The sequence below is a fragment of the Panulirus ornatus genome, chromosome 36, assembly GCF_036320965.1.
Source record: "Panulirus ornatus isolate Po-2019 chromosome 36, ASM3632096v1, whole genome shotgun sequence".
NCBI lineage: Eukaryota > Metazoa > Arthropoda > Malacostraca > Decapoda > Palinuridae > Panulirus > Panulirus ornatus.
Window position 1 is genome coordinate 13,871,706 of NC_092259.1, and position 18,533 is coordinate 13,890,238.

General features: G+C 41.7%; 3 protein-coding genes across 5 annotated transcripts in view; 1 reads left to right on the forward strand and 2 right to left on the reverse strand.

The window, feature by feature from the left end:
• LOC139760390 (isovaleryl-CoA dehydrogenase, mitochondrial) overlaps positions 1-18,533 on the forward strand; it is a 111,816-nt gene that overhangs the window by 9,313 nt on the left and 83,970 nt on the right. Inside the window, exon 1 of one of the 2 annotated variants that reach the window (XM_071683514.1) lies at positions 17,231-17,370. The exons of the other annotated variant lie outside the window; for it this stretch is intronic. The gene's annotated coding sequence lies outside the window, so the exon portion shown is untranslated. Of the gene's footprint in view, positions 1-17,230; positions 17,371-18,533 lie in introns of those variants that run through there. 2 annotated transcript variants of the gene reach the window in all.
• Positions 1,091-7,108, reverse strand: LOC139760389 (heat shock cognate 71 kDa protein). Of its 2 annotated transcripts, none has more exons than XM_071683511.1 (2): positions 6,613-7,108; positions 1,091-3,614 (listed from the first exon to the last, which is right to left on the reverse strand). In XM_071683511.1, exon 2 carries the CDS (start codon positions 3,608-3,610, stop codon positions 1,649-1,651), a length of 1,962 nt encoding a protein of 653 aa, XP_071539612.1. In that variant the 5' UTR covers positions 3,611-3,614; positions 6,613-7,108; the 3' UTR covers positions 1,091-1,648. The 2 variants fall into 2 exon arrangements, with proteins under 2 accessions (XP_071539612.1, XP_071539613.1); XM_071683512.1 differs by having other exon boundaries at positions 1,091-3,610; positions 6,613-6,753.
• Positions 11,080-17,309, reverse strand: LOC139760391 (uncharacterized). Its single transcript, XM_071683516.1, has 5 exons — positions 16,941-17,309; positions 15,914-16,017; positions 14,771-14,883; positions 13,823-13,926; positions 11,080-12,983 (listed from the first exon to the last, which is right to left on the reverse strand). The coding sequence occupies exons 1-5, from the start codon at positions 17,307-17,309 to the stop codon at positions 12,447-12,449; spliced, it is 1,227 nt and encodes a 408-aa protein (XP_071539617.1). The 3' UTR covers positions 11,080-12,446.

Sequence of the window (18,533 nt, forward strand, 5' to 3'; positions counted from 1 at the left end):
TGGCCCCGATTATCAACAAGTTGGGTCAGAGGCTAGGCCAACTAGCGGTTACCAGCAACGTAGAAACAGTTTCCAGGAAAGAAACAATGTACTCACAGTGAGAGGCAATCTGGTGCGTCGTTAGTAATACCGTAAGTGTACCAGTTTCGCCCAGTCCAGCTTTCAAGCGGTTTGTTCAAAATTAATATTGGAAAGGAGTATGACAGCGTTTACTGCAATAATATAAACATTGCGTAAAATTGTTCCATTTACAACTAAATTCTTCTTTGATTATGGTAAGCCTCCATAATATATAAATAGTAGTTGGAGGATTTTGTATAGTTTAACAAAACATCCACTATCGCTGTACTGAAATGTCATCTGCAAGCAGGAAATGTATGCATTTTATCATAATTGATAAACATAGTTTCTTTTCGCGAATTTTAATTACCTTTTTTTCCTTAGTTAAAAATTGCATATTTTATTAAACAGTTGCACTATCAATGATATTACGATTAGTTCCCTACATAATTTTATTGTTAGTGAAGCAGATTCCTGCATGTTAAAGTAGTTGTGTTATTGAAAGCCAATATAATGTGTCGACAAATCTGGCTTAATTTGGCGTTCAAACTGCATCCGTGCTTATTTAATAGATTAGGTGAAAGTATTTCGGCTATGTGTTGACTCATAAATGACCCCCAAAAAAGTACATAGAGGCCAGTCAGATTTCAGTTGGCAAATGAGGCTTTTCAAGTAGGTTCATCAAAGTGTTATATTCGTCTACCCTGTACTTGAGGAGTTAAGCCGTAAACAAGTAAAGGTAGTAACTTAGGTTGGCAGGAAGTTATAGGAGGAATGTGTTTTTCCTGGCATTATCGTCGCCTGACGTCAACACACCTGGAAGCATCTGTTCACTAGTTATTTAATCAGTCGACAGTATTAACTTTTCCTGTCGGCATTACCTATTTGTCAGTGACAAACATTTGCATGATCAAATAGTTGAATTTTTCACGTGAGCATCTTGCATGAAAATTAATATCCATGCAATAGTAATAGAAAAGTTACGAGTCATTAAAACATTCACTTGCAACAGGGGTAAGAAAATATAAAACTTTTGCTATTTTTTATTTCTCTTCGAGGCCTTATGGAATGGTATTTCAAAGTTGTGAAAATTGCTGCCATAAACCTTTTAGGACAGCGACTTCGCTATAGGGAATGCACAAACTGGGGTAGTTGGCAGAGACAATTGACTGACTAGACGGCAGGAGTTAAAGTATGACCTCTCTGGCAGGAATGATGCCAACAGCAGGGAAAATTTTTCATCAGTCCAAGACTACTCGACTACGATGGTTTCCTAACCATTCACAACTATACATCTATTTACCTATCACAAACATTTGAAATTTGTACTCGTGATGTTCTTCCTAACCTTTGTACCTCTAAGGTACTTTGTATCATGGACAGGCAAGGGCAAACTTGATCAATGGCAAATATTATGGTGTTGAATGGCTAATAACCCAACGGTGACTAACATGGAATGACAAAAACTCTCACCGCTGAACTAGCACCTAAGAAGCCTTCTAACAAGATCTTGACATGAAAATTGCCGAATTATAAATGAATTTTTGCATTGGTTTACATCCGGCCAACTAGATTGCAGGCGCGGTGATTAGTCGACCTCTTCGATGGTAGGACCAGATGATCCACTTCCGGGAGCAGCGCCAGGGCCTCCTGCTCCTGCGAAACCTCCAGGCATACCGCCTGGCATGCCACCTGGTGGGGCTCCACCTGCTGCCTGGTACATCTTCGTGATAATTGGGTTGCATATTTGTTCGATCTCCTTCTGCTTGTGTTCATACTCCTCTTTCTCGCCGAGTTGGTTGGCATCTAGCCATTTGATGGCGTCGTTGCAAGCTTCCATGATTTTATTACGGTCCTCCTCGGAAACTTTGTCTTTGAATTTCTCCTCTTCAACAGTAGATTTCATGTTGAAACAGTAAGACTCCAGTGAATTCTTGGCGGAAATACGGTCTCTCTGCTTTTCATCCTCTGCCTTGTACTTCTCGGCATCTTGGACCATGCGTTCGATTTCTTCTTTGCTCAGGCGGCCCTTATCGTTTGTGATTGTAATCTTGTTCTCCTTTCCTGTAGACTTGTCCACAGCAGACACATTAAGGATACCATTGGCATCAATATCAAATGTCACCTCAATCTGTGGCACACCCCGAGGGGCAGGTGGGATACCAGTCAATTCAAACTTCCCGAGGAGGTTATTATCCTTGGTCATAGCACGCTCACCTTCGTATACCTGAATAAGTACACCTGGCTGATTATCAGAATAGGTAGTGAAGGTTTGCGTCTGCTTTGTAGGAATTGTGGTGTTGCGCTTGATGAGAGCAGTCATCACTCCACCGGCAGTCTCAATACCCAAGGACAGAGGAGTTACATCCAACAACAAGAGATCCTGTACAGCTTCGGACTTGTCACCACACAAGATAGCAGCCTGAACAGCAGCACCATAGGCCACGGCTTCATCAGGATTGATGGACTTGTTCAGTTCCTTGCCATTGAAGAAGTCTTGCAACAGCTTCTGAATCTTTGGGATACGAGTAGATCCTCCAACAAGTACGATATCATGGATCTGAGCCTTGTCCATTTTGGCGTCACGAAGGGCCTTCTCCACAGGTTCCAATGTACCACGGAAAAGGTCGGCGCACAGTTCTTCAAAACGGGCACGAGTAATGGATGTATAGAAATCAATGCCCTCAAACAAGGAGTCGATTTCAACACTGGCCTGAGTAGAAGACGAGAGAGTACGCTTCGCACGTTCACAAGCAGTTCGCAGACGACGAAGAGCACGTTTGTTGTCTGATGGGTCCTTCTTGTACTTGCGCTTGAATTCTTGCAAAAAGTGGTTAACCATGCGATTGTCGAAGTCTTCCCCACCCAAGTGGGTGTCTCCTGCTGTAGATTTCACCTCGAAGATCCCATCCTCGATCGTCAGGATAGAAACATCGAAGGTACCACCGCCAAGATCAAAGATTAAGACATTGCGTTCACCACCTACTTTCTTATCAAGACCGTAGGCAATGGCAGCGGCGGTGGGTTCGTTAATGATACGCAGCACATTAAGACCGGAGATGGTGCCAGCGTCTTTGGTAGCCTGACGCTGCGAGTCATTGAAGTATGCAGGAACTGTAATTACTGCGTCTTTAACTGTGGTACCAAGATATGCCTCAGCAGTTTCCTTCATTTTTATAAGGACCATGGAGGAGATTTCTTCAGGGTAGAATGTCTTCTTGTCACCCTTGTACTCTACTTGAATCTTTGGTTTAGTGTTCTCGTTTATGACAGTGAAAGGCCAATGTTTCATGTCACTCTGGACGTTGGGATCTTCAAACTTCCTGCCGATAAGCCTTTTAGCATCAAAGACTGTGTTGTTAGGATTCATTGCAACTTGGTTCTTCGCGGCATCGCCGATGAGACGCTCTGTGTCTGTGAAGGCGACATAGGAGGGCGTGGTTCGATTACCCTGGTCATTTGCAATGATCTCCACCTTGCCATGCTGGAACACACCCACACACGAATAGGTAGTACCCAGGTCAATGCCCACTGCGCTTGGTTTGCCCATCTTTCTGAAAGAGAAAATTAACATTAGTTTTCTAGAAATCTATATATTCCAAGTCTTCAAGCTAAGAAGCATTCCAAACTGACACCAACTAAATACATTACACTAAATAAGCTAATGGCAATGCCATACCAATTCAGTTAAAAATTTCATCACACCATAATGCATAAATTCCTTAAGTTTGGTGAAACGGCACGGCACAGGCACACAATCATCGATTCCCGGGTCAGCGAAGCAGCGCCATGAAACAGACCAAGAATAGCCCATCCACTCGTACACTTGTATAATAAACGCCCATATACATTACATATACACAAATGTACATATTCAAACTTGCCAGCCTACATTCATTACTAGCGCTACCCCGCTCCAAAAGGAAACATCAAACCTACCCCCACGCATGAGAGAAGTTCAGATTACAGCTATCATGTATAATGCACCGAAACCAGAGCTCCCTACCCATATCCCAGGCCCAACAGACCTTTCCATGGTTTGCTCCTGACACTTCACACGCCCTGGTTCAGTCAACTGACAGCAGGATTCGAACCTACGCGCTCGACGTTGGGCGGCTCAAGAACGGGTCAGTTAGGAATCCTAGGCTAACCGATAAACAGTGTTAATCAACCAAGCATCAATTTAGCCCATATGTATTTTTTTTCCATTATGCAATTCACGTTCAAGTCGCGGAACATACATCAAAATGATAATCGCATGAAATTAAGGATAACTGGGCAGGTGAATGCAGTTGAAAAATTTACAAAAATTTAAACTACCTTACTCAAATGAGAAATCTAGTACATTCATATTTAGCCTATTACTTAGTGATCATACTCGCCAAGCTGGGAATTCGTTTGAGAACTGATAACCAAGCCAATAAGCACTTACGTAACATTTCAAATTCATTGAACTAAACGGAATTAGACAATATAGGATAATCGGCAACTACATGTCAAGCAAAAGCCGCTGCTGTTACACCATATCAGTCAGTCTAACCTTGCGATAGGATTAGACGATAAGATACTAATGAATTCCCGTTTACGTATACAATTAAACCTTAAGAATAATACCACGTAAGCTCCAACCCCTCAAACTTTTTTCAGAAAGTAAAATTTGGCAAGGTAGAAAAAAAAAAAATCTTTAGCTTAAAAATAGCTCTTACGAAGAACACGCCATGATGCATGGTTTACTTGTACTACTAAATTTCCATTTTTTTTTTTAGCATTCACATTTTAATTCATACCTATCATTCTACACGCCCACTTTAAAGCAATTTTACCAGCTTACAAATATTAGCGAACTATTCTAGTATAAATATACAAGTAACAGTAAAGGTTGTTTTAAAATAGCGCCGAATGTTAAAACCACAGCAAGCAGCCAATATTAGCTACAAACGAACCTTAGTTTATTTTGGTTATCAGGTTAGGCTAGTTTTGATAAAGTATTAATTTTTAAACTATAGAATAAAACAAATGAAGTACTACTATGCTTATAGCAAGTTAGAACGTCAATTTTTGCAAATACCTAAAGCTTTAAATTCAATAAATGTGCATGTATAAAAATGTCAATTTTTTGAATATCTAAAGCTTTAAATTGCCAATAAATGTACAGTTGTATGAATTAGACTAACAATACTCATTAACCTCCGCACCCTCTAGGGCATGCCACCTATTTCAATTGATCACTCGAACCCGCCACTAGTGTTGTACAAGCTGACTGACCAACTTTCCCGGCCCTCATCCCACAGCATAATCGCCCTTCTTTCCAAGACTCCCATATGCCTCCCTCCTACTCACCCCCCCCCCCCCCATCACATTCCTCCCCACCTAGACCCCATCCCTCCCGCGGGGGGTGATGCCAATTATGGCGACTATTTCGCTATTTAGGAGCAAAATATTCAAGACTAAAGTAAGGAATTAGCACGTAAAGTAAGTGGAGGCATGTATCACAAGTTTGGCTGTAGGAAAATAAATTGTACGGGAAATATTCTCGTCCATAATTTCCGTAATGGATTATGCTAATAGCAAAAGATTTACTGTGTTCAATTGCGGTTCAAAATGTCTACGTACACTTATCGTGGAAGAGTCAATTATAAACCAGGGAAACTGAAAAGATCGCCTTGACAACCGTCATCACAATCACTGGCTGCCCAGCGACCTGAGATTTTAAGTAGATATAAACTAGCAAATTGTTGGCCTAATATCAATATAGTTACATCTAACTGGGACAAAACGGAGTTCTGGGAATGGCGTGCTTACGCTAGGCCAACGCAGGCGGCAAAGCCGACCAGGTAGTATTAATCCCATCTCGTTTAGGATATGCTAGATTGCATCAACCCTGGAACATTCTCAAATACAATTGACCCTTGCCTTGCACTTCAACTTAATCATTTAGCTATTTTACACGAAAAAAGTAGCGTTTCTAATGTGTACTCAGATTTCCGATTACAGAATAGGTGCGAATACGTTCATCTATCAGTACCTCATCTACCATTATCATCAGCCCTTCACGTGGCAACCTGCCAGTTAATCGATTCTACACCAGTGTGGAGTCCCTTCCGCTAACTCGATTCTAATCCAGAACGTTCCATAAAATGTAAGAATCCATGCACCCTCTCATTCCCTCATGCAAGTACTATAAACGAAGCCTAATTAAAACTGCCTTATTAACATTTTCAGTATTCATACAGTCCAGGATACGTAAGAACAGCCGCGTCCGTTGACACTTCATAGATAGGAGTCCGTTTTAATTCTCATACTAGAAATGGCAACTAGCCACTTTCTCTTCACTAAACCTGAGTACAGTTAAAAGAAATCCAACTAAATGAGTACGATACAATCAAAATCAATAGCATGTAACACACCGGTAGCAGCAGAAAAGCAGGATTACCACAATCTGGGCCACAGCGAATATCTACCTCACTCTGTATTTGCGATTTAGTTTCATAGCTATAACCATAATCTTTCACAGGGCGGAATAGGAGGATAAACTATTTCATAAATACTTACGGTTAACGTGATATATTTCGTCAGCAGAGAAGATCAATTCGTCCGCTCCCTCTCCTGGTCTCGGCTGGTATGAGGTTTGGTAAGGGCCGGGGCTTTGTGCGGACGATCCTGATGGAATGTTCTAGAATGTCTCGGTGACATTGGCCAATGGCGATGGGAAACACCCATGACGTATGAATAAGCTACTGTGATTGGTGAACGTAGGTGTGGCTGAAGCCAGTCATTGGTCAGGAACTGGCGGGAAGTTCCTGTGCGGTAAGGGTCGAGTGAACTAAGCCGCACCGCGTGGCAGGCGTACCAACAGTATAGTACAGACAAACACGGTGTACAAAAACCACATGCAGAATCGATCTTTATCATAGGAGAACTTCGAGAGTATGAGAAAACGTTAGTCTGACATAAACATTGTGTAAAATGAAAAACTAAGATTTTTCGTAAGTTTTCTATATACCGTACGCTAAGGAGTAAGGATGTGCAACATTGAGGTTACCCTGTGATACTGCTTGAGGCAACGTGTACTCTGTACTTCTTTGAATATAATAGTGATTCACAAGTACAGACTTTCTAAGTCCAACTTTTCCTTTACTTGATTAAGAACACTAACTCCACAATTGCTGCTATGCGCAGTGTAATGATGACTCATGAAAACCCTAACCAAGTTATATTGTTTTTTTTTTTAGAATTTAATTCCCAAACATGGTAGAATATAGAACATAATGATAGAATATAGATAAGGGAAAATATGGCATCAGGCCTATTCACGGCAGCACATAATCACACCCATGAAAACCAACTCTTTAACTAAATTGGTCTCAAATTAATGTCTATATCATTCCTATTAAAAATTTTACTATTGATGTGACTTGAATGAGGTCAAGAATAAGAAAGTTGGAAGGTGCAATTGTGTTTCATGTAGTGTGTGGCAACGATCCTCCCGAGGACGCAGCCCACACAGCACCAGCTGGAGTACGGCAGTGTATCATGACGCTTTACGCCACAGAAATGACTAAGAAACACCTAGTCAACTAGACACAGTATTTGGTTCGCTGAGCTGCCTTGCTCGGAGACAAACTTTGTCAGTTTAGTTGGTGCATATTGAAGCGGATCGTATCCGAACTGAGACCGCCAGCATTAGATTTGACGTCATTAAGAATGAAGGTAAACTGACAGGCTGTAATCCCTTAATCACAGCACGACGTGACGACTACTGGGTGTAATGCCCTGTTCACAGTAAACAATTCATTATGCTTAGTGTGCCGTTCCGTCATATTTGAGTGTATGTGGTAGTGGTAAGTAATGGTCCTAGCTAAGAGTTGCAGGCGTAATGAATGACCTTCCCCACAGGCCGCTGGCCTTAAAAACCCAACAAATTAAAAACCACCCTGGGTGAATAACTGATATAGGTATTAATTAGACTGGATAACAAACGCACCAATCGATAGGCCCACCCAGTGCAGTCAGCATCAGTCATATCCACCTTCCTGCATGTCATTTTTCTTTATTTTTTGTACAGTATGAAGATTCCAGTGCAAACGTGGTTGTCATCATACAAAAGAGAATAAGGAGTTTTATCTTTTGCATCATCACATTTGTTGAGTATAAGTTTATGTAATAGCATCAAGACCTTACATGTCCTCCCAGGCCAAGTATATAGTTAGCGCTGCTTTCAGGTATTTAGTTATTATAATGTTGAAACATATACCATCAACTTATGCTGCTTTTTATATTGTACCAAATGTCTTCCCATCTCTATTTAAAGAAAAAAGGTTTATACATTTTTGCATGTTTTATGCACAATTTACTTGTGTAATAATACAGTTTGCAATCAGATACACATAGATTTTAATGTGTTAATATTGGATTGAATATCTTCATTTATGAAGATGGATATCTGCTGCTAATGTTATAGTTGGTTTACTGTTCATATCTATCTCTGTGACTGGGACCGGACGGGGAGGGGCCTGGGAATGGCGGGGTTAGGTAAGGGAGCAGCAGGCGGCACAACCGGCTGGGGAGGCTCACCACCACCTATGGGCACATGACTAACACGGACGGGTAGTCGGTACTTAAAGATATCAAGAACATCTAAAAATACCCACCAGGGAGCTGGTAGGTGGATGCCCACACTACCAACACCAAGGTGGTCATTACCATCTCGTCTCATCTTACTAGGAATTTCCCTAATAACTACTACTTGCGCATATACAAACATTGATATATACTTATTAGGATTACATCATGAGTTCTGACGCGTCGTATTTAAGATAGTGATGGTTTATGAGGCTGTACGTGATAGATATCATCCCGATAGAATTGTTTATATCGTGTGATAAATGTAATGGGTAACTGTTGACCCACAAGCTATGCACATTCGGACCTAATATAAACTTAGGTTTTTGTACTCATACATAATTGAGGGTAAAACTCAGCAACATAAGTGTAAAACTCTCCCAAATGCTCAACACTACATTCATCCTTTATTCATGACACGGCAGTCACGTGGTGATCCCAGCACTTATTCTTTCCTCGTCAGACGCCAGCCTCGTGGTGCACACGGCCACCATACCTCCCTCATACGCTTGCCACGTGGTACTTCCAGCCCTCATTTCTCTCATGTGAACGCCTCATCGTACTCCTAGCCCACATCTCAGTCATTAAACGCTTACAATACGGTATTTCTGATACTCCTCGCCCGAACGTGGTAGTTTCAGCCCTCATTTCTCCCACAAGACACCTCTATCAAGCGGTGATCCAAGCTCTCCTTCCCTCACATGCTTGCCACTTGGTCCAAGCACATCCTCATACGGCTTCCTGACGGGGGCCGCACTTGCATTACGTAACTTTAAAACTGACGTTATTGCATTTTATTCATCCCTACAGTACTAAAAATCATTTTTAAGATAGTTAGTTATGATTTGTGTACAAAAAAAGAAGTCTGCAGAATGTGGGTTAGGTTGGGATCACGTGCACCAAACAGCAAGGGAGAGGCACGACACCCACCAGGCGGAGGGCGTCGCGGGGGATTCTGGACGGTTGGTATGCCTGAAAACGTTGCGAGCGTAAATGTCTGGAAATATTAATGTATCCAGTGGATTATACATAAGGTATCGAGTCGCATCACTAAAAATGTTCTTATATGTGAAATGGTTTTTTTAAGCAATTTCACGATAATGGGCAACATCGACATGAATTATATGTAAAAACTTCATAAACGGCGGAATGTGGCATTACCATCTTACATCATGAATTCCTGACTGTTCTGGAATCTTTCTCTCATTCTGAAATAGTTTCATGGAAACGTTAAACTTACTTCTGGGGCTGAGTTAGTTCCTTCTGCGTATTACTGAGACATGAATCATATCTCTTTGTTTGAATAGGGAAAAAAAAAAAAAGAAAAAGCCTGCGTAGTGTTGCCTGGCTCCATCTGCCATACGTCATAATTACCTTGCCAGTGTTGATGCCGTACGAATATAACTTTTCGCCTTATCTCCAGCCATTCTTGATGTTTACATAAATTGACTAATTGTAGATATGAGTAAGCTATTCAACTTGCTATTCATTATTTGATTTCATGTATAAATAATGAGTTATTGTCTCGTGTTCTGACGGAAGCAAATGTCATCCAAATGTTTATTTTTGTCCTCAAAACTGTACAATGATGAACTCTAGCACAGCACCTGGCATTACGTTTCCGTAAGTCATAACATGCATCTTAAGGTCAGACAAATGCAAACTTCTATCATTAACGTATGAGGAACTCATGTGACAAAGAAAAACATCAAAGATATCTGTTGAGTGACATCATGGGGAACCAGCATCACGTGACATCATGACAATTATGGTGTGTCATCACGGTATATCAAAATATACGAATGCTTAGTGTGACATCAAGGGGAATTAGCAGATAAGACGTCTTGCATGATAAGCGAAATCAACAGTCTGATTGTGGCATCATGGGAAAACGTTATCTTCTTTCAGTAAATGAGTAGTGGTGTAGTGTTGGAATGGTCATAGGTTTATTCAGTTATGTTTGATGAAGTTTAATGTTCTTCGTCTGTTTCCCTACTAATGATGAAGAATAACTGGAAAGCGGGGGAAAAATATGCCGGCATCCGCATTGCCCGGGGGTGAGCCGCGAGCACGCCAGCCAACGTAGGCACAACTCGTCAATACGATGATGATGTATCCGTAGTTAGATATGATGTGAGATAAACTATCGCATTCGTGTCTTTATAATATATTTTTGTCACGCTGAAAAGTTTTCACAAGTCCATTTTTGTTCATGTTCCATACTTTACGTAGGAAAATATCGATAAGATTTCAAGAAATTCTCAGTGACAGGTCAGGTGACGGTGATGTGAGAGGCAATTTAAGAATGCATAATTGGAAGCTGCCATGATGTCCGGCTTGCGGTTATCGTTACTGATTGTTGGTGGCAGAGAGAAGTTTGGAAGAAGAGGTTAAACATATCACTCGGTAATCGTATACTTTTATTGCAGAACTGGTGACGAATTGCGCTGTGAAGTCTTTGACAAACATGATTTTATTATACAGCAGTATATTGTGTCACTCGCGTGTAAACCGCGCTACCTGCAGCTTCCCATGTGTTCTGCCGTCCAGTGGATATTAACGGGGCGGGTAGGTAAGAGAAACCAGATGAATGTTTATTCCACATGGTTAGATCTTGTCATGCATACCGATATTTCCAGACAGCCAAACGAAGACGGATGAACACCTAACCTCTATGCCACTAGTATTTTTAGATGTATATGGTAGACTTACTTCCACCAACCGTCAGTCCTACAGACACAACTAAAGACGTGATGAAATACTTTACGACATTCATTCCTCACCAGTCGGCACATTGGAAGAGGCCGCCATATTGGTGGTCGTGTCCAGTACGTGGTCATACAACTGAAGACCCGCTGATCTGTGAGGAGGCTGTTTCTGGAGGACACTAAGGGTATCTTAAATTCCTTTATCTGCAGAAGACTCCTCTCTACCATCGAACCCTTCGACTAACTAACAAGCCGACTTGTAGATCGCACAGGAGGAGCAGTGGCATGATTTTTTTTTTTTTTTTTTTTTTTTTTTTTTTTTTTAGATAACGTGAATGGAAAACACTTGTGATCTGAGGTTAGTAGCCGGGGATCTGGGAAGGCAGGTTCATTGTGGGTCATTCATCTGCCCTCCTTTGTGTTTGATTTTCATACGATGTGTCATGGGTCGATTCAGGAATTCCACAGGTGAAGATAAAGTACGTGACACAGGACTGAGTCACGTGGTACCCTGCTCGTCATAGTGACCCAGTCGGACACAGCTTCACACAATGCCTGCTGAGCCTGTTTTCATCTCTAGTCTGAACTTCCGTCGTCTAATACATCTCTGAAGAATCTGTACGTGCATTTGAATTCCTATCCATACCAGTGTTAACAATTCCCATCCTGCTGGAGGATAGTAGCATGGTAGTGTTACGTTCGCTGGATTTTCCAGAATAGCAGCAGTGGTGTCAACATCCTACAGCGGATGGTAACATCCGCTGCCTTTCTCCAGCCTTAACCAAGCTGGTGGACATTGGTACCCCTGATGATCGTCGAGGACTGGGAGGGTAGATTCAAGATGTACAGGAACATGGGAGTAAAACGATGTAGACTAGACTTAGTAGAAGTGAAAGCAACAGGACAATAGTTGGAGGGATTGAATAAAACGATCATCCTCGTGTGAGAAAATAGGCTGATATATACACAAGGAAAATGAAAAGCCGTGAATGACAAGTGATAATTTTGATATAGAAAGGTAACTAACAGAGATCATTCTTCCCTGGGCGGTAACCTTTAGTGACAGCAGAACACTGGGTCTGCCTGCAGGACTGAGTTACATATAAGGTTGAGGAGCATGGTAACCAAGTCTCCCAGCGTTGACTGACCGGCATGCTGGCCATCCTCACACTGGAGGTAGCGGCCGCGGTATACTGGATGGTGCGTCAGGTTACGACGGTACAGCTCCTCACACTCGCTGATGGCTGCCACATTCAGGGGCAGGCTGGTATCCCACCACCAGGGTCCCGGGCTGCCCCCGACGGGCACCAGCCGGTCCCGGCGGCTAGGCTGGCCGGCTCGCCTGCCATTACCGGGAGCAGCAGCCTTTTCCCGGGGCGAGGCACCGGTAACTGGAACGGCAGAGGCCGCGGTTCGAGCCTCGGGAGGGCGGGACTTGTATGCATTTAACTGAAGGTAGTGAAGGAACATCATTTCGCTCCAGTCATTCACGGCATCGCTGTCGGCGATCATCATGGCGGCGCGGAGGCCGCTGTACGCATGCTTGCGGTACCTACTCTGTGGAAGCACCAACACCCGCGTTTTCTGACTTACCTGTAAACAATATGGAACTAGAATGCATGACATGATGACAGACGTCGGTGGTAAGGCTAATATAAAGTCATATCAGTTGTTCTCTGTATTTACAGTCATGTGACTGGTTTCAGAAGGGTTGATATTCAAAATCTCTCTTCTTATTGTCGAATTAATTTTCATCCTCAAAATGTAGAGGTTATACTTGTCACAAAGCAGCTTCTCTCTGTGTTGCCTCCCGCCACCCCAGTCATGTGTAAGGATACCCCAGTCAGCATCACCCACGGGGAGCAAACGTTTGCGTTTCCCCCTCCTCCTGTTTTCTGTAGCCGTGCTCTATGATCATCAGAATTGTTCGTGCTTAATGAATGAGAACTTTGTAATAAAATATTGTGTGTGTGTTTGTGTGTAATTATTTGCCAAGACAAATCTTGGTACTGGCTTTTGTCAATTCTCGGGTGTGCCAATACCGGGCCACAAAACGGTTGTATGTGCTCGGGGTGCCATTACTGGCACAGGGCGGTCCATAAGGGTATGATTGTCCTCTTTGATCTGTAAAGTTACTGTACAATCTCTTATTATTTCAGATTCTATGCTAACGTGTCTGTTATCATCGTGCTCAAGTGTCGTAGTGTGGTGCACAATTGTCGCACGTCGTGCATGGCATGTACGACGTGCGACAGTTGTGCATGGTATAGTCCATCATGCCCAAGGGATGTTCAAGTCACGTGGGACTGTATCCCTGGGAGGGTGGAGGGGCTGCCTTACGATTGGAACGAGAGAAGTGGAGAGAGAGAGAGAGAGAGAGAGAGAGAGAGAGAGAGAGAGAGAGAGAGAGAGAGAGAGAGAGAGAGACTGACCTGTTGTAAGAGGGGGACGACCAGTCGGTGTACTTCCATGAGGTCAGCTAGCAGGTCGTGAGGGTAGTGGTTCTGCATCCCCTGCATCATCCACGGTGTGTAGCCTGCCGGACACACCACCCACCACTGTTACTCCCTGACGGCAGGTTAGTACTGTAGTACACACATCTACACCTTCTGCCCTACTGTGTACTGCCAAGTTGTGCCAACACACTGGAGCATAGCACGACCCCTATGTAAACAGGTAACACTCAGAGGTGTGGATGTGACATAGTATATGATACAGAATTTGTGACCAGTGACATTCAAACAGGCATTCCCCCGTAACAGCAGGGTTTTCACACTGGGTTCCGCAAAAGCGTGGTGGGATTTTTTTTTCCAAAGATGTACTGTGAAATTTGACTAATCGTACATATGTAAATTTCATCAATGGGATAATCACGTTGACTATAAATTTTGCTTTATTACTATTTACCTTATATGATTAAACCTTTGCCTTTGGTCAAGGTTCAGAGATTTTCTTTCCATGTCAAGTTTCTGTGGCTTCAATAAGTTTGAAAACTCCTGCAATAGGGTTGTGATGTCTAGTCTCTTGTCATTTCGAACATCTCATCAACCTCAGATAACTATTTATTTAGATTTCTACCAATGGTGTGGGTTAATTTGCTTCAAGGACTGATTATGGAAAAGTTAGGACAATTTTATGAGTTTTGCGAGATTTCTAAGATGTGTCAGAAATATTATTAACAGGCTATCACCATACCATAGGTTTCTGGCCTTAAAGCAGTCTAAAAGATCTGAGGTTGCTGAGGTGATGTTGGTGACAGGCAGACAAGCAAATATAGGTGAAGCTAAATGCTTTTCCCTCGTGACTGACGTGTTCAGAAGACTTGCAATTTCTATACAAGATGAGGAAGTCATGAGAACAAGTGAAGTTAGGCAACTGACCAATGACTAGCAGGTGTGGAGGGGTTTCATCTCCCTCCGCCCACTTCCTCAGCTGCCGTAATTCGCTGCTTTTCTTAAACTTGGAAGGAACTGTCTCCGAGAACTTTTTGAATCTGATAATAGAGAAAATTCCATTTACATGTGGAGGTAGTGGCGATTATCATTGTCTTAAAGACGGGGGTATTGTGATTGTGAACGTTTAGCGAGCGGGATGCTGCATGGAAGCACTGGTATGAGAAGCATTATTATGACTGCATTAAGGCATGATTGATATTGTACAGATTATACTGTTAACCATACAAAGAAGGATCACAAAACATCATGTTTAAAACATGAGAAATATTGAACGATTTACTCTACAGGTAAGAATGCAGATATGTTGGTCTGAGTGCACCCAGCAACTCACTCTGGTTTGAACTATAACATTGCTATTATTGCCGTCTCACTGTTTACTGACAGAACGTGGACCCTCTGAGCCTCCTTACTACCTTGATACATATTTGCCTTCCCATCATTGCCCTTAACCTACATTATCACATAGACGTTTGCTTGGGCAAGTAAAATATATGACGCTGTTGTAATAACTGCTGTGGAAATCACAAAAGTAAAGTAGCAAGCATGAGTAGCAGTGTAATGCCAGTAGTATAACAGAGGCTGGTATAATATATATATATATATATATATATATATATATATATATATATATATATATATATATATATATATATATATATATATATATATATAATTTGTGTGTGGGTGTAATTACACATGACAGCTAGAGACTGAGTGAGAACAAATGTGGCCTTTGTTGTCTTCCATGGCGCTACCTCGCGCGCACACGGGGAAGGGGGTGCCATTTCGTGTGGCGGCGAAAATGGATGAAGGCAGCATGTATATGTACGTGTATATATGTATATATCTGTGTATGTATATGTATGTATACGTTGAGATGTATAGGTATGCATATGTGCGTGTGTGGGCGTTTATGTGTATATACATGTGTATGTGGGTGGGTTGGGCCATTCTTTCGTCTGTTTCCTTGCGATACCTCGCTAACGCTATATATATATATATATATATATATATATATATATATATATATATATATATATATATATATATATATATATATTTACTTACCTAAATGTGACCAGGAGACGTGGTGCGGCCCTAGTCATGGCCACCATGTCAAAATGAACTTTGGCGGGAGATCTGCGTAGCTCGGCAAATGGTAAAGTTCCGTTCTAAAGAAGATAAAATAAAAATGACAGTTTTTACTGTCTTGAATCCTTAAGAATATGTGATGATGAAATGTAGGCAAGTTATGAAAATGGTCTACCATAATTTGATACTTTATGTGAAAGGTTCTTGGTAGTTTTCTGACTGCAAACACTTTATTAATAGTCCTATCCGACGTAAAGAGGCTGAACCTCCTGCCGAAGTTACCGCTATTCACGGTTGAGGGAATCGTGAGTGCCATGTTGGTAATCACCTCCTTGACCTACACCCTTAGGTTATGATGACCTGACCGTTATGGGTTAACACCAGTTTCCGAATACAGTATCAGTATATATGAGAAAGATAATGAACCTGAATAAGCCAATATTTTTCAAGTATTGTGAGCTTAAGCCACACCCTTGTGAAGTATCATGAGCCTTAACCACACTCTCATCAAATGTTATGAGCCTTAGTCACATCCTTTTCGATGTTATCTACCGAAGCCACATGTCCTTTTCTTTATCATTGACCCAAGCTACACCCTCTGGTCTTAACATAAGTACGTTTTCTCTCAACGTTGTTGGCCAAAGACAACGTCTTCTTTAGGAATCTTGTTTAAACATCAGTCTTTGCTAATTATCTATCTATCTATCTATCTATCTATCTGTCTATCTCTATCTATCTATCTATCTATATATATATCTATATATATATATATATATATATATATATATATATATATATATATAATTTTCAGAAGTAATAATTTTCACACTGGAAAAGTGGGTGGAATAAGCATAGGGAAATAATTCCTAGAGAAGAGGGCGTGGCTTATGGGAAGAGTTCCATATTAAAACAGACGTAAAGTATAATTCATGATGTTAGTCGGTACAACAGAACTTCACTAACATTAAAAAAAGATAAAGGCGCAAGACGAGAAGCAACCCACCGGTAACTTTACCATGTAGTGGTACTCGTTATCAGACCGATGAAGGAACTCATAGAAGAGGTTCCTTATCTTGGAGTCTCCAAGGAAGAATATCCGGAGGAAGTCGTGCTTTGCCAGTCTTTCCCTGAAGCAGGTGGTGATGACGGTGAGGTCATCGAAAGGCGATATAACACAGGGAATATAAGGCAGCACTCCTTCACTAGCACCGATCCTGCTCGTCCCAGTAAGAACGGGAATGTGCTGCCCTTCCTCCTGGTTATCGCCTTTGCTGTTTTTATTGTCACGGAATGATATCAGTGTAGGGAGGAAGGCGGCCAAGTGACGGTAATCATCCGTGGAAGGACCAGAGGGCGAGGACCTCTTCAGCATAAAGTGCTGCACGCGTCCTAGGATTCCAGCCTGACCATCCTCGCCCCGCTGACGCCGTGAGGTACGTAGCCACCATCTACCGCTCTCGTTCCTTCCACGGTACTGCAGGACCTCACCAGAGATGGTGAACAGAGAGCGACAGTTGGTTTCTTGCTCTCTTCTCGCCAGCCCAACGAAATCCGATGTGTCTCCTTCTCTCCGTCTCGGATCACTCGGAATACTGATGATGATGAGGGGCAGTATTACCAGATACATGACTATGATAATCTTTAAATATTTGTACATTGTAACCACTTTACGATTTACGAAATATGACACTGTGATACGTTACTAAAGCTTGCTTCCTTTGGCAACGAACATATATAAGTCCGACTTACGGCAAGCTCTGGAAGGCACAAAACGCTCCTTCAAATAACATGAAAGCTCACTAATGAATAGTAATACTCGGACATCATGATAAGCAACATTAAGGTAGTGACACACGAAACATTTGGTAGTGACGTCAGTCACGGGCTTCACCGAGACAGTTTCGTATAATTTCAATCCACGTTGGCAAATGGTGCCCAGGGTGGGTGCTGGTCGGCTCGCTCACAGATCGGCAGAGTCGTGACGTCATACTGTTTGCTTAGTTTGTAATACTTTCCTTGAGAGGTCCGGCGTTAGCGTGGATTGTTGATTTGCCACGATAAGTCTTCATCATAAGTGTGACATTTTCTGATATACTTTTATTTTTTGTTTTTTTATAGACCTTTTTTGTATTTAGTAGTAGTACATAGCGTTCATTGTCATGCATGAACGAGTTCACTATCTGTATTTATCTAATGGTAGGTTGGTTTCATGCTGTGTTTACTAAGGACCCCGAAAGTAAATACGATGAAGAGCAATCTACTTTTAGTGTCAATATAAAAAGGAAATAATAAATGTAAACGAGTTCGATACTTTACTGATGTTCAGTAAAGTGAAAAAACTAACTAGGCGTTACCTCTGATTTATCTCATGTCTTTTGTATGATTTACGCAGCATATTTTTATCGCTATACTTAAATACAGTTCTTATATGAACAATCAATAATTTTTTCTCATTAACATTTCACTTGATGTGACCGAAGTTCATGTGCTATATCCAGTTCAAAGTCCTCTACGATTATAATCATAGTTACGTATTTTTTTTTTTTTTTGAAAACTCTCCTGTATAAATTTTCATTTGCTTGTGTTAAATGTTATC